This window comes from Oncorhynchus mykiss, chromosome 24, assembly GCF_013265735.2.
Source record: "Oncorhynchus mykiss isolate Arlee chromosome 24, USDA_OmykA_1.1, whole genome shotgun sequence".
Classification (NCBI taxonomy): Eukaryota; Metazoa; Chordata; class Actinopteri; order Salmoniformes; family Salmonidae; genus Oncorhynchus; species Oncorhynchus mykiss.
This window is the reverse complement of record NC_048588.1, coordinates 24903576-24929619: the sequence shown is the minus strand read 5'-3', so window position 1 is coordinate 24929619 and position 26044 is coordinate 24903576. Positions and strand designations below refer to the sequence as shown.

The following is a 26044-nucleotide window of genomic DNA, read 5'->3' as shown; positions in this document are numbered from 1 at the left end:
TCTCATCTTACATCCTGCCATAATAATAATACTGCATTTATACTGAACAAAAATATAGATGCAACATGTTGGTCCCGTGTTTCATGAGCTGAAATAAAAGATCCCAGAGAAAGCGTATTTCTCTCAAATTTTGAGCACAAATGTGTCTACATCCGTGTTAGTGAGCCTTTTTCTGCCAAGATAATCCATCCACCTGACAGGTGTGGCATATCAATAAGCTGATTAAACAGCATGATCATTACACAGGTGCACCTTGTGCTGGGGACAATAAAATGGCACTCTAAAATCTTCATTGCCACAGAGGCCTGAAGTTTTGAGTGAGTGTGTCATTGGCATGCTGACTGCAGGAATGTCCAACAGATCTGTTGCCAGAGAATGTAATGTTCTTCTCTGTACCATAAGCCGCCTCCAACGTCATTTTAGAGAATTTGGCAGTGCATCCAACCGGCCTCACAGCCGCGGAACTGTAACCACGCCAGCCCAGGACCTCCACATCCTTCTTCTTCACCTGTGGGATCATCTGATGGTGGGGGTGCTGAGGAGTATTCCTGTCTGTATCATTGAAATTGTTGCATTTATATTTTTGTACAGTATACTTAAATATAGGACATCTGAATGTTTTAAAAAGAAAATGTGGGCGAAACATACATAAATATGCTGAAATGTGGCTCCCCATGAAATGAATGTGTGAGTAGGTGTATGCTGTTTGTATACAGGGTTAGGACTCAGGTGCTAACCATACAGTATATTTCAATCCCTAGCACCATTTGGTATGAGCTGCAGGCCCGTGGCTGGCCACTCACCAACCAGCCGGCAGAGGCCACCATCTGGCAGGTGGGCAGTGGAGAGGGCATAAAGAAGGTCTTGGCAAAGGTCAGCCTGGGCAAGGAGGTTACGGTAAGGTCAAAGAGCAGTGTGATGTCCTCTGGGAAGCTTAGTATACTGTATTGACATAATAAACCAAACAATATTATTCTCAGTGTGCGAGTGATATAAAACAGACTGACATTGCACTACCAGAGCCAAAACATTTGGATGGATTATCATCTACTGTTTATAGCCATAAGGATGGATGTGGGATTAGATAAATACCCCCTCCCTCCTCTCCTGTAGGAGATACTGTCTGCCTGTTGGTCCTTCAAGCTGGAAGAGCGTCCCTCCTTCACCCAGCTGACTGACATGCTGGAGAAGCTGCCGAAGCTCAACCGCAGGCTTTCCCACCCAGGACACTTCTGGAAGTCAGCCGAGTATGTATCCTAAAGACCAGGATCCCTTTTGAGATATACTGAATATACTCACTGTATATATATGTGTGTATATATGTGTTTATATATATATATATATATACAGTGAGGGGAAAAAAGTATTTGATCCCCTGCTGATTTTGTACGTTTGACCACGGACAAAGAAATGATCCGTCTATAATTTTAATGGTAGGTTTATTTGAACAGTGAGAGACAGAATAACAACAAAAAAATCCAGAAAAACGCATGTCAAAAATGTTACAAATTGATTTGCATTTTAATAAGGGAAATAAGTATTTGGCCCCTCTGCAAAACATGACTTAGTACTTGGTGGCAAAACCCTTGTTGGCAATCACAGAGGTCAGACGTTTCTTGTAGTTGGCCACCAGGTTTGCACACATCTCAGGAGGGATTTTGTCCCACTCCTCTTTGCAGATCTTCTCCAAGTCATTAAGTTTTCGAGGCTGACGTTTGGCAACTCGAACCTTCAGCTCCCTCCACATATTTTCTATGGGATTAAAGTCTGGAGACTGGCTAGGCCACTCCAGGACCTTAATGCGCTTCTTCTTGAGCCACTCCTTTGTTGCCTTGGCCGTGTGTTTTGGGTCATGCTGGAATAACCATCTACGACCCATTTTCAATGCCCTGGCTGAGGGAAGGAGGTTCTCACCCAAGATTTGATGGTACATGGCCCCGTCCATCTTCCCTTTGATGCGGTGAAGTTGTCCTGTCCCCTTAGCAGAAGGGAGGGAGAGGGAGAAGGGAGGGAGAGGGAGATTGACAGTTCTTTTGTGTTTCTTCCATTTGCGAATAATCACACCAACTGTTGTCACCTTCTCACCAAGCTGCTTGGCGATGGTCCTGTAGCCCATTCCAGCCTTGTGTAGGTCTACAATCTTGTCCCTGACATCCTTGGAGAGCTCTTTGGTCTTGGCCATGGTGGAGAGTTTGGAATCTGATTGATTGCTTCTGTGGACAGGTGTCTTTTATACAGGTAACAAACTGAGATTAGGAGCACTCCCTTTAAGAGTATACTCCTAATCTCAGTTCGTTACCTGTATAAAAGACACCTGGGAGCCAGAAATGTTTCTGATTGAGAGGGGGTCAAATACTTATTTCTCTCATTAAAATGCAAATCAATTTATAAAATTTTTGACATGCGTTTATCTGGATATTTTTGTTGTTATTCTGTCTCTCACTGTTCAAATAAACCTACAATTAAAATTATAGACTGATCATTTCTTTGTTAGTGGGCAAATGTACAAAATCAGCAGGAAATCAAATACTTTTTTCCCTCACTGTGTATGTATATATATATATATATACACACACACACTACTTCTCCTACGTCTATGGGGATGCCACTGTTGGTTTTGGGCTCTCTCATGGCTGGATGTACCTGTTGATCCCTGTCCCTCCAGTGATGTCACATTGGATGGAGCTGGGAGAACAGGAGGTGTTGATATGAGTGTGTGAATAAGAATGTGTTTATGGTGGAGGGGTGTAGCCATCCGACAAACCTGGGCCTACTCTGTTTTTTTTTTTTTGTAGGACCTTTGATTTAAATAACTAAAATGGATGAATGTGATGCAAATTACCAGCTTTATACAGTGAGAAGAAATGTCGTCTTAAATAGGGAATTTTTGCTAAAAAATCATTTTTAAGTAAAGTTGAACAAGACAAAAGGTTTAATAGCCTGTTGAAACTGTTTGGTTTGTGACTGTTCATTTCAGAGCTGAATGCCTAAATCTGTCCATGTTTTAAAATTGAATGTACTTTATAATAGCACCACCCCCTACCCCTCTCCCTGTGGGCAGTGATTGGAGGCTTGAGTGTCACACCTCTCCTGTGTCCCCCTTTCTGTCAATATTTCTTTCATACCTCACTTGTCATCTTTGTTTGGGTCTCCCTCCCTCCCCCCTCCCCCTCTGGGCGCTGCTGCTTTCTCCTGGATGACCACTGACTGACTCCACCTGTTCCTGCTCCACTTCACTCACCCTCCCTCCCTCCCTCTCGCTCTTCCTCTCTGGGCGCTGCTGCTCTCTCCTGGATGACCACTGACTGACTCCACCTGTTCCTGCTCCACTTCACTCACCCTCCCTCCCTCCCTCTCGCTCTTCCTCTCTGGGCGCTGCTGCTCTCTCCTGGATGACCACTGACTGACTCCACCTGTTCCTGCTCCACTTCACCCTCCCTGTCTCCCTTGGTCCCCTCCACCTCCTCTTTACTTCCACCCCCCTCAAACATCAACTCTTGTTTTCCCATATTATTTTTTCCCTCCTCCACTTCTTGATCTATCCCATTATCTTTCTTCTTCTTTCCTTGCTCTCCGTATGAAGACCCTGGGTTCATCATCATTGCCTGCGGGACCATTGCAGTCAGGGTCTGCAGTCTCGCTGCCCCTACATATACAAATAACACATATCTCAGTGATCACCGGTGCTTATCAATCCGTAGGAATAGCCTGTTTGGTATTAGATTCAGAGGAATGGACAACCCAGCAAAATAACTGGTATCACAGCCAATAGTGCCACCAATATATAGAGTCATGTATCTTTGTCAACTTGCTAAATGTACCATAATGCACTGCCTGGGTTGTTTGTTAGTTTCTTGTTCTTTGCCTAACTTCAGTTTGTGTATTAACATTTTGGTGCTAGTAGTGGCTAATGCAAACAGTCTAGTCTAACCACTTGCTTTCTTTCAATTTTCCCCTCTCTCCTCTTTTTCCTCTCTCTATTTCTCGCTCTCTCTCACCCTACAACTTAGGTTGTAGCCTTCAGTATGCAAGATGAAGTAATAATGAGGTTCAATGTAAGATGTTGACTTGCCTCTTGTGCACTCTTTGTGTGCCTGTGTCAACATGCTTGTTTGGTTGGTTGCTGAATGTAATGTACTGGACAACCACAGATTAACCCTGTGAAAGACTGCAGTGATTGAATGTTAGCAGTGATAACAAAGATAAATGTATCCGATATATAAATATAGATAGAATTGTTTTATTTAATGTACAGATAACATTTGTTTTATGTGTACAAAGTTTTTTCATTACATTATAGGTACTTCACATCTAATTATGTAGAACTTTAAAACATTTCCCCCTCACAAAACACTGTGTAAACAAAAATTGTACATTAAAAGATGGGTTGGTGTTTTTTATGTCATAAGAATGTATATTTTTGTACAGATTGTGGCTACATTCAAGGTGTTTCTGGTTTCCTCAGTGAAAGACGATAAAACTGAACTCACATCATTTGGTTCTGTGTCTTGTTGTGGAATGCTGACAACAGTTTAAATGTATGATCAGTTTGATAAAGGTATCACTTTACATTAAGGATTTAAGCAGCTACATTACAAGCACACTTTCCACTAGACACCCTTTATACAGTTGATTTATCTCCAAGTGTTTTGATTTGATTTAAAGGGGCAATCCGGGATTCAAAATGTTGATTGACCTTAAATATGGGTGTCACTGACTCACCAGTTCCCAGGAGAGAGAGGAGGATGCAGAGAGCAGGCATGTTCATGATGACCGAGACAATGGTGGTCCCAATACACTTCTGCTACTGATATGCAGGATTACATCAAAAAGTGTGTTGTAAAATATACAGTATGTGCAAAATGTCAGTACAAAGTAGTACATGATTATTTCTCTTCTAGCACATTTTGAGACAAATACAAATAAATGTGAGTCTATTTGTGGCATTATTACTAAAATACCAAAATTATAAAGATTGTCACTGAATCCAGGAGAGACAAATGGAAGTGCCTCCTTATCAGAATGTTCAGATTTCTGCTCACTCAAAATGCAACATGCAACAATTTCAATGATTTTACTGAGTTACAGTTCAGTAAATCAGTCAATGAAATAATCTATGGATTTCACATGACTGGGAGCTATAGGTGCAGCCATGTGTGGGCATAGGCCACCCACCTACCGGGGAGCTGGCCCAGCCAATCAAAATTAGATTTTCCCCCAAAAAAGGGCTTTATTACTGACAGAAATACTCCTCAGTTTCATAATCTGTCCAGGTGGCTGGTCTCAGATGACCCTACAGGTGAAGAAGCAGGTTGTGAAGGTCCTGGGCTGGCGTGGTTACACGTGATCTGCGGTTGTGAGGCCGGTTGGACTTAGTGCCAAATTCTCATTGGAAGTGGCTTATGGTAGAGAAATTACATTCAATTATCTGGCAACAGCTCTGGTGGACCTTCCTGCAGTCAGCATGCCAATTGCACACTCCCTCAAAACTGTGGCATTGTGTTGTGAAAAAACTACACATTTAAGAGTGGCCTTTTTTATTGTCCCCAGCAAAAGATGCACCTGTGTAACGATCATGCGGTTTAATCATATTCCCTTGGTTTGTTTAAGATTTTGCAACACCAGCGATAATGATTTGTAACGTCAATTTTAGGGCATGACCTATGACATTGTTAACCTGTGCAGTATGCAACATTTTATCAGGACACTGGTGTTTGTACACGCTTAAGGTGGCCACACTGACAGTAAACAAGCAACTTCAGCTTCAAATGGTGTTCAGTTTTTGTCTTTCCCCAAAGGAAAAAAATGACATAAAAAATCTATGATATGGTAGAAGACCATGTTTTAAAAGGTATCTTACTGCTTGGCTAGAGCAAAAGCCTCCACCCTCACTGGCTTTCCAAGCCTGAGTAAGGGTTGACTGTAATGTCTAACTTGGATGTGGGGCCCCTTAGTCATAATCTTGTTTGGAATTGATCATGTGGTTTATCAGCTCCCACTTCTCCCACATGGTGACCTCTGACGTCACATACTAAGGAAATGACCTCGATAACAGCGTTTGACAGTTATGCAACAACAAAACATTATTTATAAAAAGCAATCTATGAATATGGGTTTTGATCACTATCATTTGTTTGCAAGCATGATAGCTGTATTTTTTGTTTGCCCAGCTTGTTGGCCATTATCCAATCAGCGTTTCTCGAATAGTTCAAAGCACTTGAATGCATCCGACTAGTATTTATGACTGCACAATTGGTAAATTCCACCTCCCAATTGCTTACAAAAGCAGCATAAAAACAAACACCATTGTTCTGTACCCCTGCCCTCCTCAGTAGGCTAAAGAACAGTTGTAACCTACAGTTAGTTCTCGGGTTGAGGTGTCAATAGGGCAATTAATTCAGATATAGAATAAGAATTGATTTGAAATGAAAAAGGTTCCATTAGGATGACATTTTCCATGGTGATGTTAGCATGTATGTGTTGTGCAAGGAGACAAACTGACATCTACACACAGCAAACTTTGTCCAACTTTGGCTCATCTTCCCGAAAACATCACCTGACTGTGAGTGATTGCTGGTTAATGATTAAAAAAGCATAAGAATATATCGGCGCGCATCGTCTCTTGAGTAGTCTGTGTAGGCCTACCAAGTAAAAAGTAAGTCCGATAACGCGCAACTGCAGCATATATACACGTATTCGACAGATGTATTCCTTAGGTTAAAACCCCTAAATGTAACGAGGACATTTTAAACTAGGCCACATTGTTACTTACTTCCTCCTCCTTCCCCTTCAACGCATGAAAAAACGAAACTGAACATTTCTGACATTCTATCATCACTGAGAGGAGAGCGTTGAGCAACTGAGAAGAAAGACGCTTCGACTGACAGATTTGAAGAAATGGCATTTTATAACCAAGAACCTTTTCATAATCCGGTATGTTTATTATAAGCATTTATGTGATTTGTTGTGTATTTAAAATGTAGATGTACTTAATGTTTAACTTTGAGAGTTGGGCGTGTGCATACGGTCACATCGGGTAATCATCATGTGCTCCCCCCGCTCAGTAATCTACATTATTTAGCCAGTTTTAGTCTGACTTGTTCCGTTCACAGATGTAATGCTAAAATCAATAGATGCATAGCTAGACATTCATAGTATCAATTCATGCTATTGTGCAAATGTAATATTTATCTTATTAGGCGACAGTGAATGTCTCGCGTACACCGTTATGTAGACTTACTCCTGTTAATTTGTATTTATTATGGATCCCCATTAGCGGCTGCCAAAGCAGCAGCCACTCTTCCTGGGGTCCAGCAAAATTAAGGCAATTTATACAATTTGAAAACAACTTAAAACGTTCACAACACACTGTGTGCCCTCACCGAGGTAAAGAAAGTTTCAGGTTGGATATTCGCCTGTAGTCTTACGTCCACCAGCAGCAGTTAGGGACCGTCAACATAGTGACAAATCAACATTTTCAAATTACAATAGCTATTTACCCATTACTCCTAAGACTTTCAAAACTGGTTCTCGTTAACCCGATGGCATAGACACACATTGCACACTTATTTTTTTGTCAATTTACATTTCGCACTAATTTTAAATTATTTATTTACATTTTAGAATTTCAATAGCTCCTTGGTCATGTGACCTAATGACTTCAAACAAGGTTCAGAATGGCCACTGACTACTCTTATATATTGCACACCCTTTAGTTTGTCCATTTTCATCTCACAAGATTTTACATGAATTTTTCAAAATGTAAAATTTCAATAGCTCCTGACTTCAAACATGGTGCAGAATGTACCCTTCTATATTACACTCTTGTTTGTGTACTGTAAAATCACGTGATGTAACGTACATTTTTCATAGTTTTAAATTTCAATAGCTCCTTGGTCATGTCAATTACACACCTATGTGTGCAGTGGATATACACCCATATTGCATAACCTCTTACGTCTCGTCAATATGGTTGTACATTAGTATTAGTTTGACAATTAGGGGGTTCAGTCTAGTGTTTACCCTTTTCTTTCATATTTATCTAATAATAATTGTTAGTTCTAAGTACTTATTCCCCCCCCCCCCCCCCCCCCCCCAGTATTTAACAGTGTTACACAATAGGAGAGGGACAGACGTCTCCTTTTGTCGTTATTATCAACCATAAAGGAAAAGGGCAAAGTACGAGTCATGCTATTAATTGTCCAAAGCATGGATGGAGAGTGAGCTAGTGAGGTGGGCTGCAGTGGGTTTGCTGGTCAAACAATATCCTGAACATGTAACCACAGTGGCAAGTAAATCAGTGACCAGTAAATCCATTGATACAAATGTAATATTGACAAATTAAACAGAAATTGTAGACCTTTTAATCTTTTCCAACATGTCAACAGACAACTTCAAATAAGTATGAAACATTTCAGTGTTCAACTTTCTCTTATCCCTGGTTGATGTACATTTCAGAGCCTCTTCAGTGTGGATGGGGTATAGCATACATTTTCAACAACAAACGCAGCACTTCCAGTTTGTGTTCTTCACTCTGTTGAACTCTTTTGTCTTCATTCCTAGTTACAGCACATGGAACCACCGTTGGCATGCAAAACATTCAATCTAAAACAAAACCAAGCGTAACACGTTATAAATAATATCAATGTAGTATGACGAATCAGCCATCCATTGTGTTATATCATAAATTGTCTTGCATGCCGTCACTGTTGTCAAAAGATATAAACATTTTAAATAAAGTTACTAACCCAGTCAGTCTTCGGTCCACATCCAGGTTCTTCATCAGGGGCACACATGAAGCAGTTGTTGGCTTTGTTGAACTCAGAAATCATAGGCATGAACTGAACATATGGCTGTCTGACACAACTACATGAAAATAAAGAATTTACTTTGAATTAAATGTCATTACATACCAGACATTTTTATTATATCCTCAGCCATTTCTTTTCGCAGTTGCTCCATGTGTTTTTGAAGGTTCCATATAAATTTGGTTGGGGATTTTGGGGAAGTTCTGTGCAACTACCTTGGCCATCTACACCAAAAAATAAAATGGAGCTTTTGACTTAATTTTCACATAACAGCTAACCATTCATTAAAATACAACTATCAAACCTGCATTACAAAGACCCTGGAGCTGAAGGTGTCCTGCTGCATGGTGTGAGTTCTTTCCCCTCCTTTCCACTTTATGTCCACCCAGTTGTCTTTTCCATGGCAGGATCTTCTCGTTTTGAAATATTCTCTTTTTTATGTAAACATAATGGAATTCTGATTAGTTATAGGCAAATACACAAGCCAAATTTGTATGCTGTTTTCCTTATCACTATAATCTAGTAGTAATTTAGTAGTAGAGGTAATTTCCTTTATGCCCCATTCTACACACAGCCTAAATTATAGGCATTGAACCATTTACAGGACAATAATAAAAGTAGCACATAGGATCCAACCCTATCACAGAGTGAATTAATGTAGAGCGTTTGTAGACTTAAAGAAAAAAATATTAAGTGACAGTTTCATCAGTACGTGCTTAAAGTCATATCACAAAGATGGCAGTGCCTACCAAATCTATTGTGTTTGTCAAAATAATATCTGAAAATGTCAGTTGTTGAACATAATACTTCTATTTGCAATAGCAATTTATGATATATGCAGTTGAGGAATATGCCATGTACCAACACTACATGTAGAACGGACATAAGACATTCCCACATGCACTGTTTTTTATTTTATTTCTTATATTTTATTTCACCTTTATTCAACCAGGTAAGCCAGTTGAGAACAAGTTCTCATTTACAACTGTGGCCTGGTCAAGATAAAGCAAAACAGTGTGACACAAACAACAACACAGAGTTACACATGGAATAAACAAACATACAGTCAATAATACAATAGAAAAATCTATATACAGTGTGTGCAAATGTAGTAAGGTTAGGGAGGTAAGGCAATAGAAGGGCCATAGTGGCAAAATAATTACAATTTCGCAAATAAACACTGTGATAGATGTGCAGAAGATGAATGTGCAAGTAGAGATACCGGGGTGCAAAGGAGCTAAAAAATATAAATAAAATAATATGGGGATGAGGTAGTTGGATGGGCTATTTACAGATGGGCTATGTACAGGTGCAATGATCTGTAAGCTGCTCTGATAGCTGATGCTTAAAGATAGTGAGGGAGATATGAGTCTCCAGCTGCAGCAAAAAAAAATGTGTGTTTTTTTTTTTTGCAATTCGTTCCAGTCATTGGCAGCAGAGAACTGGAAGGAAAGTTGGCCAAAGGAGAAATTGGCTTTGGGGGTGACCAGTGAAATATACCTGCTGGAGAGCGTGCTACGGGTGGGTGCTGCTATGGTGACCAGTGAGCTGAGATAAGGCGGGGCTTTACCTAGCAAGGACTTATAGATGACCTGGAGCCAGTGGGTTTGGCGACGAATATGAAGCGAGGGTCAGCCAACGAGAGCATACAGGTCACAGTGGTGGGTAGTATATGGGGCTTTGGTGACGAAACAAATGGCACTGTGATAGACTGCATCCAGTTTGCTGAGTAGAGTGTTGGAGGCTATTTTGTAAATGACATCGAAGTCAGGGATCGGTAGGATAGTCAGTTTTACGAGGGTATGTTTGGCAGCATGAGTGAAGGATGTTTTGTTGCGAAATAGGAAGCCAATTCTAGATTTTATTTTGGATTTGAGATGCTTAATATGAGTCTAGAAGGAGAGTTTACAGTCTAACCAGACACCTAGGGATTTGTAGTTGTCCACATATTCTAAGTCAGAACCGTCCAGAGTAGTGATGCTAGGCGGGCGGGCAGGTGCGGGCAGCGATCGGTTGAAGAGCATGCATTTAGTTTTACTTGCATTTAAGAGCAGTTGGAAGCCACGGACGGAGAGTTGTATGGTTAGTTAACACAGTGTCCAAAGAAGGGCCAGAAGTATAGAGAATGGTGTAGTCTGTGTATAAGTGGTTCAGAGAATCACCAGCCGCAAGAGCGACATCATTGATGTATACAGAGAAAAGAGTCGACCCGAGAATTGAACCCTGTGGCACCCCCATAGAGAATGTCCAGACAAGAGGCCCTCCGATTTGACACACTGAACTCTATCTGAGAAGTAGTTTGTGAACCAGGCGAGGCAGTCATTTGAGAATCCAAGGCTGTTGAGTCTGCCGTTAAGTTCCTAACTTCCCTGAAAATGTGCATATTGCGGGGGCTATTCGATGCTAATGCAGTACGCCACAGGATGTTTTTGTGCTGGTCAAGGGCAGTCAGGTCTGGAGTGAACCAAAGGCTATATCTTTTCCTGGTTCTACATTTTTTTAATGGGGCATGCTTATTAAAGATGGTGAGGAAAGCACTTTTAAAGAATAACCAGGCATCCTCAACTGACGGAATGAAGTCAATATCTTTCTAGGATATCTTGGTCAGGTCAATTAGAAAGGTCTACTTGCTGAAGTGTTTTAGGGAGCATTTGATTGTGATGAGGGGTGGTCGTTTGACCGCGGACCCATTACGGACACAGGCAATGAGGCAGTGATTGCTGTCTTCCTTTAAAAAAAATAATAATAATAATTTTACCCCCTTTTTTCTCCCCAATTTCGTGGTATCCAATTGTTGTAGTAGCTACTATCTTGTCTCATTGCTACAACTCCCGTACAGGCTCGGGAGAGGCTGAATGTCATGCGTCCTCCGATACACAACCCAACCAGCCGTACTGCTTCTTAACACAGCGCGCATCCAACCCGGAAGCCAGCCGGAGGCTACACCGTGCACCTGGCAACCTTGGCTAGCGCGCACTGCGCCCGGCCCGCCACAGGAGTCGCTGGTGCGCGATGAGACAAGGATATCCCTACCGGCCAAACCCTCCCTAACCCGGACGACGCTAGGCCAATTGTGTGTCGCCCCACGGACCTCCCGGTCGCGGCCGGTTACGACAGAGCCTGGGCGCGAACCCAGGGACTCTGATGGCACAGCTGGCGCTGCAGTACAGCGCCCTTAACCACTGCGCCACCCGGGAGGCGTGATTGCTGTCTTCATCCAGGATCTCAGCAGAGGTGTGTTTAGAGGACAGGTTGGTCAGGATGATATCTATGAGGGTGTATGAATGGGTGTCCGAGCTGTGTGCCAGTAGTTTAGACAGACATCTTGGTGCATTCAACATGTCAATACCTCTCATAAATAAAAGTAGTGATGAAGTCAATCTCGCCTCCACTTTCAGCCAGGAGATATTGACATGCATATTATTAATATTAGCTCTCTGTGTACATCTGTGCTGCCCTGTTCTGAGCCAATTACAATTTTCCTAAGTCCTTTTTTTCTGGCACCCGACTACACGACTGAACAGTAGTCAAGGTGCGACAAAACTAGGGCCTGTAGGACCTGCCTTGTTGATAGTGTTAGGAAGGCAGAGCAGCGCTTTATTATAGACAGACTTCTCCCCATCTTAGCTACTATCAATATGTTTTGACCATTGCAGTTTACAATCTAGTGTTACTCCAAGCAGTTAGTCATCTCAATTTGCAAATTGTCCACATGATTTATTACAAGATTTAGTAATAGACATTATAATTATAATAACATTATAGCAGGGGGTGTAAAGCCATAACACATACATTTTTCCAGCACCAAACTATGATCAATACTGTCAAAAGCTGCACTGAAGTCTAACAAGACGGCTCCCACAATAATTTTATCATCAATTTCTCTCAGCCAATCATCAGTCATTTGTGTAAGTGCTGTGCTTGTTGAGTGTCCTTCCCTATAAGCATGTTGAAATTCTGTTGTCAATTTGTATACTGTGAAATATCATTGTATCTGGTCAAACACTATTTTTTTCCAGAAGTTTACAAAGGGTTGGTAACAGGCTGATTGGTCAGCTATTTGAGCCAGTAAAGGGGGCTTTACTATTCTTGGGTAGCTGCATGACTTTAGCTTCCCTCCAGGCCTGAGAGCACACGCTCTCTAGTAGGCTTAAATTGAAGATGTGGCAAATACGAGTGGCAATATCATCTGCTATTATCCTCAGTAATTTTCCATCTTGATTGTCAGACCCCAGTGGCTTGTCATTGTTGATAGACAGCAATAATTTCTTCACCTCTTCCACACTGACTTTACGGAATTCAAAAGTACAATTCGTGTCTCTCATAATTTGGTCCGATATACTTGGATGTGTAGTGTCAGCATTTGTTGCTGGGATGTCATCCCTAAATTTGCTAATCTTGCCAATGAAAAAGTCATTAAAGTAGTTTGCAATATCAGTGGGCTTTGTGATGAATGAGCCATCTGATTCAATAAATGAAGGAGCCGAGTTGGATTTTTTTTCCCAAAATGTCATTTAAGATTCCCCAAAGCTTTTTACTATCATTCATTATATAATTTATCTTTGTTTCATAGTGTAGTTTATTTTTATTTAGTAACATGATTTCTTCATTAGCAGTAAGTTTGCAAATCAGTTGGGCTGTCAGACTTAATTGCCGTACCTTTTGCCTCATCCCTTTCAACCATACAATTTTTCAATTCCCCATCAATCCAAGGGGATTTAACAGCTTTTACAGTCATTTCCTTAATGGGTGCGTGCTTATTAGTAACTGGAATAAATAGTTTCATAAATGTGTCAAGTGCAACATCTGTTTGCTCCTCATTACACACCACAGACCAACACATTCTTTACATCAACAACATAGGAATCACTACAAGACTTATTGTATGACCTCTTATACACTATATTAGGCTCAGCCTTTGGAACTTTAGGTTTCCAAGATATGGCTATTATATTGTGATCATTACATCCTATGGATTTGGATACTGCTTAAAGCAAATATCTGCAGCGTTAGTAAAAATGGTATCAATACATGTAGATGATTTAATTCCTGTGCTGTTTGTAACTACCCTGGTAGGTTGACTGACAACCTGATCCAGTTTTGCAGCCACTGGTTACAGTTTGAAGTTTTTCCTGAGTGGGCAGCTTGATGTTACCCAGTCAATATTAAAATCCCCCCCCCCCAAAAAATACAAATAATTATCACACAGGTAGTAATACGGGATGTAGTAATCAAATAAAATTTATTTATATAGCCCTACGTACATCATCTGATATCTCAACGTGCTGTACAGAAACCCAGCCTAAAACCCCAAACAGCAAGCAATGCAGGTGTAGAAGCATGGTGGCTAGGAAAAACTCACTAGAAAGGCCAAAACCTAGGAAGAAACCTAGAGAGGAACCAGGCTATGTGGGGTGGCCAGTCCTCTTCTGGCTGTGCCGGGTGGAGATTATAACAGAACATGGCCAAGTTCAAATGTTCATAAATGACCAGCATGGTCAAATAATAACAATCACAGGCAGAACAGTTGAAACTGGAGCAGCAGCACGGCCAGGTGGACTGGGGACAGCAAGGAGTCAGGTAGTCCTGAGGCATGGTCCTAGGGCTCAGGTCCTCCGAGAGAGAGAAAGAAAGAGAGAATTAGAGAGAGCATACTTAAATTCACACAGGACACCGGATAGGACAGGAGAAGTACTCCAGATATAACAAACTGACCCTAGCCCCCCGACGCATAAATACTGGAGGCTGAGACAGGAGGGAGGTAAAGAGGAAAGAGTCAATGGCCTCTAGCCTACATACAGTATTGATACCCCTTTACTTTTTCCTAATTTTGTTACGTTACAGCCTTATCCTAAAATTGATTAAATTGTTGTTGTTTTTTCCCCAGCAATCTACACACAATACCCCATAATGTCGAAGCAAAAACAGGTTCAGACATTTTTGCAAAAAATGTACACAACTAGTCAGACCCTTTACTCAGTACTTTGTTGAAGCACCTTTGGCAGCGATTACAGCCTCAAGTTTCCCCCATTCTTCTTTGCAAATCCTCTCAAGCTCTGTCAGGTTGGATGGGGAGCGTCGCTGCACAGCTATTTTCAGGTCTCTCCAGAGATGTTAGATCGAGTTGAAGTCCGGGCTCTGGCTGGGCCACTCAAGGACATTCAGAGACTTGTCTCGAAGCCACTCCTGCATTGTCTTGGCTGTGTGCTTAGGGTCATTGTCCTGTTAGAAGGTGAACCTTCACCTCAGTTGAGGTTCCTGAGTGCTCTGAAGCAGTTTTTTATCAATGATCTCTCTGTACTTTGCTCCCTTCATCTTTCCTTCGATCTTGACTAGTCTCCCAGTCCCTGCCACTGAAAAACTTCCCCACAGCATGATGCTTGCTTCACCGTAGGGATGGTGCCAGGTTTCCTCCAGACATGACGCTTGGCATTCAGGCCAAAGAGTTCAATCTTGGCTTCATCAGACGGGAGAATCTTGTTTCTCATGGTCTGAGTCCTTTAGGTGCCTTTTGGCAAACTCCAAGCGGGCTGTCATGTGCCTTTTTACTGAGGAGTGGCTTCCGTCTGGCCACTCTACCATAAAGTCCTGATTGGTGGTGCTTCAGCGATGGTTGTCCTTCTGGTAGGTTCTCCCATCTCCACAGAGGTACTGTCAAGCTCTGTCAGAGTGATCATCAGGTTTTTGGTTACCTCCCTGACCAAGGCCCTTCTCCCTCGATTGCTCAGTTTGCCTGGGCGGCCAGCTCTAGGAAGAGTCTTGGTGGTTCCAAACTTCTTCCATTTTAAGAATGATGGAGGCCACTGTGTTCTTGGAGACCTTCAATGCTGCAGTAATATTTTGGTACCCTTCCCCAGATCTGTGCCTCGGCACAATCCTGTCTTGGAGCTCTACGGACAATTCCCTCGACCTCATGGCTTGGTTTTTGCTCTGACATGCAACTGTCGGAACTTTAATAGACAGTTGTGTGCTTTTCCAAATCATGTTCAATCAATTGAATTTGCCACAGGTGGACTTGTAAAAACACATCTCAATGGAAATAGGATGCACCTGAGCATCATAGCAAAGGGTCTGAACACTTATGTAAATAAGGTATTTCTGTTGTGTATTTTTAATACATTTGCAAGCATTTCAAAAAAAAAAAATCACTTATTCATTATGGGGTGTTGTGTGTAGAGTGATGAGGAAAACATTTAATTGAATCCATTTTAGAATAAGGCTGTAACGTAACAAACAGTGGAAAAAGGGAAGGGGTCTGGATGCACTGTAATAGCTCTTATCTATTCTTATTCAGTTTATCATCAATGATTATGTTTAATATCTGTTGCAGAGACTCCCTTTCACCGGCACTATCCAAGGTGGGCTGCAGGAGGGGAAGACGATCACTATTACTGGGAAACTTCACCATGGGGCAGACAGGTGGGTCACCACTCACCGATATAAACTTTGTTAACACATTACCTCATTCTTTGTCTTCCAGAGATTCAGGGGTTTGCTTTCTAGTCTAGATAATGCATACTACACATTTTCTGTGCAGATTTAAAACTTGTTTGGAGAACTTTTTAAAACAATCAGACCCTTTTTTTCAATTTTCACCTAAAATGACATACCCAAATCTATCTGCCTGTAGCTCAGGACCTGAAGCAAGGATATGCATACTCTTGATACCATTTGAAAGGAAACACTTTGAAGATTGTGGAAATGTGCAATTAATGTAGGAGAATATAACACATTAGATCTGGGAAAAGATAATACAAAGAAAAAAACATGTATTTTCTCTTTTTTGATCCATCTTTGAAATGCAAGAGAAAGGCCATAAATAACTTAGGAGTCTAGAATTTTAGATTTTGGCCACTAGATGGCAGCAGTGTATGTGCAAAGTGTTAGACTGATCCAATGAACCATTGCATTACTGTTCAAAATGCTGTATCAAGTCTTTCCAAATGTGCTTAATTGATCAATTGATAAATGTTCAAGTACATAACTGTGCACTCTCCTCAAACAATAGCATGGTATTTTTTCACTGTAATAGCTACTGTAAATTGGACAGTGCAGTTAGATGAACAAGAATTTAAGCTTTCTGCCCATATAAGACATGTCTATGTTCTAGGAAATGTTCTTGTTACTTACAATGTCATGCTAATCACATTAGCACACGTTAGCTCAACCGTCCCGCGGGGGGACACCGATCCCATAGAGGTTAACATCTCCGGAACCACATGCTCTCGCCCTCTCTCTCTCGCTCTCTCTCTCTCTCGGTTTCTCTCTCTCACTCAGGTTCCATGTGAATTTGCAGTGTGGTTCTAGGGCAGGGGCGGACATTGCCCTTCACTTCAACCCACGATATGACAGTCACCCTGGATATGTGGTGGCCAACACCTTGCAGCAGTCCAGATGGGGGACAGAGGAGCGGAAGCAGCATTCCCCCTTTCAGCATGGCTCTGGCTTCAGCCTCGTGATCACCGTCCAGAGGGACGGCTTCCAGGTCACCCAAACCCTCCCATACTATAGTATATGGAGTATAGAGATGTAGGATCTTAATTTAAGCCAAAATAATCCCGCAGTAACAAGAAATGTGAATTATTATGTGGATTATAATTAATTGGGATGATACATTTTTCGTTAGGACAAATCAAGTCTGACATTTTTAAAAGGGAAATTACAAACTTTAGAATTCTTTTTAAATCTTGAATACACTAAAAGTTTGCTTTTCCTGCTGTGTAGGAACATTTTCAGAAACAAAAGAGGGATCCGATTAAGATCCTACATCTGTACATTCCGACTACACAATAACCTTTTCCGTCTGTGTGTGTGAATGATTGTAAAAGATTATGCTTACAGAGCTCCCCCATGATTTTAATGAAGTCAGGCACTCATGATCTAACATGGTGTTTCACTCTTGTTTTCTTGAAATGGTATGTTATGTTATTCTATCATTATTCTCTTTTTATCTATTTTACAGTGTGACTCAATTTATGCTAGTCTGTTAAGGAGTTAAAATGGATTTCAATTCATGGGTTTACTTGGAATACTCACTGTCCTCAGGTCCATAATGACTCTGCTCATGGTTGTTCTCTGTTCTCTGCCTTCAGTTGAATGCGAATGGGAAACATTTCATGACCTTTAAGCACCGTATTCCGTTTGACGCAGTGGACACCATCTCAGTCGAGGGAAAAGTGGAGGTGACCTCCATCGCCTTCCAGAACCCTGCAGTGAGTAGTACCTAACACATTTATTAGATGCACAGAGGATTTTAAGGTAAGTTCCACTGATTTTAAAGGGATTTAATATCTTTTAGCCCACCTTTCCTGCACAGCCAGGATTCCCTTCTTATCCGGGATTCCCTGCGCAACCGGGATTCCCTGCGCAACCGGGATTCCCTGCTCAACCGGGATTTCCTGCTCACCCGGGATTTCCTGCTCACCCGGGATTTCCCGCTCACCCGGGATTTCCCACGCAACTGGGATTTCCCACGCAGCAACTGGGATTTCCCACGCAGCAACCGGGATTTCCCACGCAGCAACCGGGATTTCCCACGCAACCGGGATTTCCCACGCAACCGGGATGTCCAGTAAGTTAATCTGAATCATTAATGATCATTTATTGGCCAACCACTTCTTGGTTATCGGATTCATAATTTTTGGGGGGCAGATCTGTGATTTGTTTTCCTTTCATTGTCTTTCAGTCTCTATATGTTGGTTTTATGTTCAGTACTACTGATATTGCCTGTGATGGGGAATTTTAAGATCACTAAAGTTCATATTTAGTTTAGAGTGATTTACTTCCTCATTCAGTACAGTGACTGTATCGTTATGTGAGTATAACCCCTGTCATTGTCTTTAGGCAGATTTCTACAGTAAATATACAGTAACCTGTAACCATTAATCAACATGCTGTCAAGATCCCTCTCTCCTGTTGCTCCTCACAGGCTCCTCCTCCATATGTCCAGCCACCATTCTTTGTAAATGACCTTCTACTTACTGTATCACATCAATGTCTGTCATAATGAGTGATTTATTCAAATCTTCAATTTTCATCCAGGCTGTTCCATACAAGAACACGATCAATGGTGGACTCTACCCTGGACGCACCATCAACATCCAGGGAGTGGTTAACCCCAATGCAAATAGGTCTGATCCTGTATTATTGTCTTTACTGTAAAGGGGGACCACAGTGAGACATTCACTTCCCCTGGAGTTATAGGCACAATTATAATATGATTTTATATATTTTAAAGTTGTTCCCCTTAGAAAAAAAAGTATAGAAGAACTTTAGCAATTCTAGTTCCTCATTTGCGTGGTATTGAAAGTGTGTGTCAATGACCCCTTGGCTTAGAAAGAGGTAGGCTTACAAAACATCCTGGAGGGTGCAACTATAGCAGTTCTCCTGTCATGGTTTCTCACCAACACTGATCTTATCCTTTTCTCCTTGCCTATAGGTTTAATGTTAACCTACTCTGCAACTCTGAGATTGTGCTGCACTACAACCCCCGATTTGACGAGACCCTAGTGGTACGCAACAGCAGGCTGAGGGATCAATGGGGAAAGGAGGAGCGCTCTGGTGGAATGCCCTTCCACAGGGGCCAGGCCTTCACGGTAACTACCCACCATGAACACGAAGCAGCTTTTATACGTTCTTAGTTTCAAGGATGAATAATTATTTATTGTTTCAACCCAAAGCATGCCACTCAAGCCCTTTCCTGATACAGAGTTCCTTGATGGTTTAGTCACTCAGACAATGGCATGACGCTCATTAGAGAGAAGATCCACTTTAAAGATTCCAGACTGTTTCTCTCTCTATATCAGAGACGGAGTACTAATAAGGCTAGTTTTGTATTTTCAGCTGTCTATTACCTGTGAGGCTCAGTGCTACAAGATAGTGGTCAATGGGAATCAGACGAGCACCTACAAACACCGCCACACCCTCCTCCAGCAGGTCAACGTTCTGGAGGTGAATGGAGACCTCAGTTTGACCTCCGTGATGGTTTAGGGCTGTGGGTCACAACTGTGACTCAGCCACTTGTTTAATTTTGTGGCACCTCTGACCCAAACCACCACACATCTTTTTGATCTGTTTTTGCTGCAATAAAAATTACATTCACTTTATTTCCTTACTGCTTGCAGTGTCTGTTAGACTACCCCTTTGCACATGTATTATTAGTGAGTGCCGTGCCATTGACTTCAAGGATGAGAAATGTGTTCCTGTTTGTTATAAATCAAGGTAGAAAGCCATTAGAAATCACATTGTGATAGAATGCCAGACCTGACGTTAACTCTCATGAGACGTACCCTGAGGACAATGCTTAGTAATTCCATATGTAACCTAGTTTATCACCAGTGGTCTCTAGACACTTTTTTTAAGTTACATTAAGTTACAGTATATACAGTTAAGTGTGACAATATGTTGCGTGAGACTGGCTATGCCAAAACCCTTGTTCACAAAGTGAACTGCAGTATGTGTTCAGACAGCAGTGATTTGCTGACATGGCTACGCTGAGGTGGTAGGCTGATTGGTGGTGCTTGTGCTTCCTATCACTCAGAAGTTATGTAGCAAGTTAAGATGACAACAATGAATGCCATGGACGTTTCCCAGTTGCTTTGAATGTTCAAAATCATAGTGTAAGAACACTTTTAAAGCCTCAGAGGATAAGATTATCCAGCTTTCAAAACAAGTCCTTTTTGGCAAGCCACATCAGTCAAGCTAACTAGGTAGCTGTTTTGCTTTCTACCACATTCACTAATTTGTTTGTAAACAATTAAGAACTAGTTCGACGTGTTCTTGTCAAACTGTCAACAGAGTAGCTAGACGGCAACAATATATGCCAAATAACACTTGAGGGCAAATAAATCAGATTTGATTGTTCAGACACAGGTCGCATGGCCAGGAATCAGATTGTATGTGGCTTGAAATATCTGATTCCATGTGCTTTTTGGCTGTTCAGGCTGCAGGAAAAAGAACCGACTCGAATATGCAAAAATAAAGTATTTGAGTCACTTCAAACTGCCTATATGAACAAGGCATAAATAAAAATAAACATGTTTTAAGAACTGTGTTTCAGCTATAGGTTACTTTCCTAAAACAATAATTATCTACCTCATGGTTCGGCTGTCAGAAATTTGAGCACTAAATGTATCAGGGTAATTGCATGCATAGGCCTACAGGCTTAGGTGTCCACTGTATATGAATACTTGATATTGTGTATATATATTATATAAAGGAAGAGAAGCTTAGGCCTAATCCCAGAGAGAAAGAGATGTGTGGATTGCATGTTGCAATGCAACATCAAGCGGTGCAACTTTCACCCCCACATTCTGAAATTGCATTTTTCACAACCAGTTATATCATTGTAATGTGATACAAAACGAGGCACCTGTTTGCTTTAGGACCATGCCTCTGAGCGGTCGGGTAGGTTGTCTGTATTAAAAAAAGATTGTCCCCCCCCCACTTCTAAAACCAAAGTTGCGCCCATGCCGACATGCATTTCCTTATGTCAGATGGCTACTGCGTCTGTTATACAGATATAGACCTACATGAGGGTAATAGCCTGGCAAAAACAGAGTAGGCCTACATTTATCATCCATATAAAATACACTCACACAGAAATCAGAACCATGGATAGCCACATCATATTTAGTTTAAATTGATTGGACTACATTTTAGTTGTCACTGTATTAGACTAAGCAGAGGTGATTAGATGATGTTGCAGTTGAAATGGTGCTGGAATAGTGGATGCAGCTCCTGTTATCTTTGCGACTTGCGGTAACTCTCCGTGATTCTAAATCAATAGTTGTTTAGTGGTCCAAAAATGTCGGAAACATTAACTTGCTTGACCATGCTGTAGGTCATGTAACTGTCTTACTGTACATGCAATATGCTTTGTGGACTTCACTGGACAGAGGTTACTATCTGGCTTTGTGATAAAACAAAGGTGTGACTGAATTTATTCTGCCACTGTGTCTTCTTATTGTCTCAGCCTTTAGGCCTGTATATCACGGTCTCGAGGCATATGTGACATGCAGGCCCTTGCAGATAAAAATGACGGAAATCGCTACATGCTAACGGTTATAGATATTTTCTCTAAAATAGCATTTGTATGGGTCTTAAAAAATAAGAGCGGGGCAGAGGTGACCCGGGACATTGACTCTATCTTGAAGGAAGGAGGAGCCCCCAAGAAAGTGGAGACTGATGGCGGAAAATATTTTTTTAATAATACTTTTCAGAAACTCATGAAGAAGCACAATATAGTACATTTTGCTACAGGCTCTGATTTGAAAGCTTCAGTTGTTGAGCGCTTTAACAGAACTCTGAGGGAGCGGATGTGGCAATATATTACAGCTCACAACATGCATAGATATCGATATAGTTCAAGATTTAGTAAAGGGGTACAACAACAGCTACCATAACAGTATATGGATGAAGCCCTCCGAGGTCTCTTCTGAAAACTATTTTCAAGTCTTTAAAAATCTGTATGGTTTGATCCCCCTTCACCGTAAGAATTTTTAGAATTCATAGTGGGGGACTTGGAGCGTTTTTCCAAGTTGAGGGGTGTTTTCGACAAAAAATATGAGCAAGGTTACAGCGAAGAGGTGTTCACCGTTACCGAATGTCTACCGCGCATACCCCGTCTACAAGTTTAAAGAATATGACGGGGAGCTTATAGAGGGATATTTTTATGAGAAGGAATGACAGAAGGTACAGTTGGGTAAAGACAAAGTCTTTCACGTGGAGGAGATTCTAGATCAAAAGAGAGAAAAGGGTAAAACAAAATGGGTGCTGGTCCGCTGGAAAAACTGGCCCCAAAAGTTCAACAGTTGGGTATTAGAGCACGATGTGGTGGAGGCATCAGGGGTTAACTTAAACCCTCATGCATGATAAATACAACATCATTCGCGTGTACACAGGAGTGCATTATGGAACACAGCGGCTTCTACCTGACTCCACAGTAATGCGTCTGCACATATCGTAATAACTAAATTTCGAATTATACAACAAATTTTCCAAAGCCTATAGAGTTATCAGAGGCCTGGGAAGTAGGTCTCAGCGAGATTACATACCCCCATAGCTGGTATAATATCAAGGATAAGGACCGTGTATTTTATTGCAAAAGCATATCGGAACCTGCGAAACTTATTAAAAGGGTTCTATAGAACCGTCGACAGGATCGTCTCAGAGTTGAATGAACTCCTAACCCAGAACAATATGGAAATTACTCTTGATCTACAACCCTATACATAAACGTGTACAAATCTCAGGGGATGCTGATGGGGGTATAAAGACCAGCGGTAATTTAGCCTACATGTTGGGGATGGGTCCCAATAAATGGACGTATGTGAAAGATAAACTATTCCCATTCCCCGCGGATATACATGCAGGATTTTACAACATATTTGTGTATACCCACATCATATCCTATCAAAGGGTAGGAGACAGTTCTGTGCCCCTCCTGAGAACAGTTCATATAGATGGAAAGGATGGCGATATAGTCACTGTCACCTACGACAAGCCACACTACGTACCTGTAAGCAAGAAATATATTGAAAACATTCTGGTTGAGCTTAAAACAGATCAGAACGAAAACATTGAATTTACTTATGGTAAAACGATTGTAAAGCTCCACTTTAGACCCACCAAAACCTCTCTACATATATATTATTAGTATTACATATTTTTATAAACATAAAACAAATAAATTAAAAGGGTTATGGACCACCGACATCTCCACCCTAACCGCTATGTTTCATACTATGTTGCTCAAGTGGGTAATGGGTTACCCGGCTATTATGGATCCCCGACCATGTACGGTTCGGGGATAGGCGGTATATTTCGTAACCTCTTTAAGATGGTTTTACCGTTTATGAAGAGAGGCCTCAGCATAGCCGAACCACATTTAAAATCAGCGGCTAAAAATATAGTAAGTGAGGTTGTAGCCAATGCTATGACCCGAAGGGCGTCACCAGATGTCTAGCATCAAGAAGGCTCGGGGCTTATGATGTTGTCTCAAAGACCAAAAAAGAGACCTCCGGGTATAAGGAGCAGTGCTGCCCCTAAAAAGCGGAGGTTAACTGTTAAAAGAAACCCAGTAAGTCAAAGATGTGGTAAAGTGAGGAGGTCTGGACCAAAAACGGTAAAAAGAATACTCTGAAATATTTTCTAAAAGAACAAGCACCATGGCTCTTTTACACCGCATGTCCTCTGAAGCTATAAAGACAGAGCTCGATCTTTTCACGGCCCCCTTAACCCAACATTCAGTAGAGAGGTCCAGTTATGTGGAGATAGCCCCACTCTCTGCCATTACAGACAACGGTCCCATAGAGTTTTTCATACCGGGCCACGGTGACAACTATCTGGACCTCAACAACACCTTGGTGCATTGACGTCTAAAAGTGACCAAAAGAGATGGTACTAATATTGCAGATGATGCCAAAGTGAGTCTCATTAATTACCCCATGGCCACCATCTTCTCCCAAGTGGATGTGACTTTGGGTGAACGTCTAATCAGTCAAAGCAGTGCCACATACCCTTATTGGGCCATCATGGAGTGTTTACTCAACTACTCCGAAGACACTCTCAAGACACAATTCAGCGCTGGGCTGTTTAGCAAGGATACTGCAGGAGTCTCTATGGAATCGACAGACCCATCCACCGGTGCAAACAAAGGACTGGAGGCAGGCGCTCGCTACTGTGCCGAATCTCGAGTTTCATCTGCTAGGGCCTATACACTCTGACATTTTCTGTCAAGAACGTTTACTCTTAAATTCGGTTGATTTAAGACTAAAATTAACCAGGGCTAAGGATGAGTTTTGCTTGATGTCTGCCCAGGACGGGGACTTTAATTTAAAGTGTTGGGGGCAACGCTTTTTATGAAAAAAGTGTCTATCTCTGGCAGTTCGCCTGGGTCACTCACAGGCTTTGATGAAAGGAAATGCCTTTTACCCTCTCCAAAGAATTACCATGAACACCTTTAGCATACCTGTGGGCAGTAGAATCTGCAGTCAAGAAAACCTTTTTCTAGGCCCTTTACCCTTATACATGGTTATAGGTTTGGTTGATCACGCCTCTAATACGGGCTGCTTACATAAAAAAACATTTAATTTTCAACACTTCAATGCAGAGTATGTAGCTCCTGGTCAGGACTGACGTCAGGTCCCTGCTAAGGCTTTCCAACCGCAATTTAATAACAATATATCTGTGCGAGAATTTTACAATCTATTCCTGGCTACCGGGAGGCATCTAAAAGATCTCGCTTTACCTATTGACAGAAATGATTTTGCAGAGGTTTACACATTGTATGCTTCAATTTATCACCTGATGATGACACCTCAGTAAATCTGTCTGTGGTGTCCCAAGGTAACCTCAGGCTGGAAATGCGTTTCCGTACACCTTTAGCCTGTACAGTTAGCATGATTGTTTATGCATGCTCTGATTCAATCTTGGAGGTGAATGCCCGAAGACAGGTCTTTGGTGGATTATTATTAAGGATTGGTGAGCAAAGACATGAATACCCAAGCGTTGGAAGGGCTCATGAGCTGATTGATTGGAAAACAATTTTGTGGAGTGTTGGCTTGTGATGAATGACCTATTGAGAAATGGCCGGAGCAGCCGGGGAGTTTCTTTTTGAAGATGTTATGTCTCTTTACAATGATGATTTAAGAAGTAATGATAACGTTGTAGCTTGTTTTGTTAGAAAATATCAAAAGTGTTCAAATATGTGTCATTTAAGACTGTGTAATCAAGGCGTATGCTCACGTTAAATGGTTCAAGAATGCCACAAATGTTAAATTGCTTAATTTTTCAAATAAAATGTATTGAATTGAATCATAGTCATTCAAAAGTCATTCAAAAGTCTAACCCCCCTGAGAGATCGGGATTAGGAAAAGGTCCGGAGACATTCAGGGGTGTAAATGAGTTATCATCAGCCCTTTCATAGGGGGGCGGGTTGTTGGGACATCTTTAGGGGTGCTGTAGCTCGTTGAAGGTTTTTGTTTTAAAGCTTGAATCTGTTGACGAAGCTTATAGTTGGGTACCCCCGAGAGGGGAATGTTGAGGATTGCCAGGGCCTTAAGAAACTGATGCCACCCTCAGCAACCTTGTGAGCTGCCTCTGGCATTTGAGCCAATCTCATGGGTAAGAAGTTTAAACTGTCAATGTATCTCTGGTTGAAGGCGGGGTCTACAAAACACTATTTTACTACCTTGAGCTGGGTGCAACGCCTTGCTGTATCAAGGGGTTCAAAAGAA

At 41.6% G+C, this 26044-nt stretch overlaps 2 protein-coding genes across 7 annotated transcripts in view; both read left to right on the top strand.

Moving 5' to 3' along the window:
* The window catches only part of LOC110504057 (kinase suppressor of Ras 1), a 58641-nt gene extending 54147 nt beyond the window's left edge, over positions 1-4494 (top strand). For all 4 annotated transcript variants that reach the window (XM_036961574.1, XM_036961575.1, XM_036961577.1 and 1 more), the window contains 3 exons: positions 762-897; positions 1114-1247; positions 3584-4494. In XM_036961574.1, coding sequence (XP_036817469.1) covers positions 762-897; positions 1114-1247; positions 3584-3662 — 349 coding nt within the window. In that variant the 3' untranslated portion in view covers positions 3663-4494. The remainder of the gene's footprint in view (positions 1-761; positions 898-1113; positions 1248-3583) is intronic.
* Positions 4495-6609: 2115 nt separating this feature from the next.
* LOC110504055 (galectin-9B) lies at positions 6610-20852 on the top strand. 3 transcript variants are annotated; one of them, XM_021582869.2, is made up of 8 exons: positions 6610-6933; positions 16138-16226; positions 17085-17292; positions 17900-18019; positions 18124-18378; positions 18849-18937; positions 19246-19402; positions 19650-20852. In XM_021582869.2, the coding sequence occupies exons 1-8, from the start codon at positions 6898-6900 to the stop codon at positions 19794-19796; spliced, it is 1101 nt and encodes a 366-aa protein (XP_021438544.2). In that variant the 5' UTR covers positions 6610-6897; the 3' UTR covers positions 19797-20852. The 3 variants fall into 3 exon arrangements, with proteins under 3 accessions (XP_021438544.2, XP_036817226.1, XP_021438543.2); XM_036961331.1 differs by having other exon boundaries at positions 18106-18341; positions 18848-18937; XM_021582868.2 differs by having other exon boundaries at positions 6611-6933; positions 18106-18378.
* The last annotated feature ends 5192 nt before the right edge of the window (positions 20853-26044 follow it).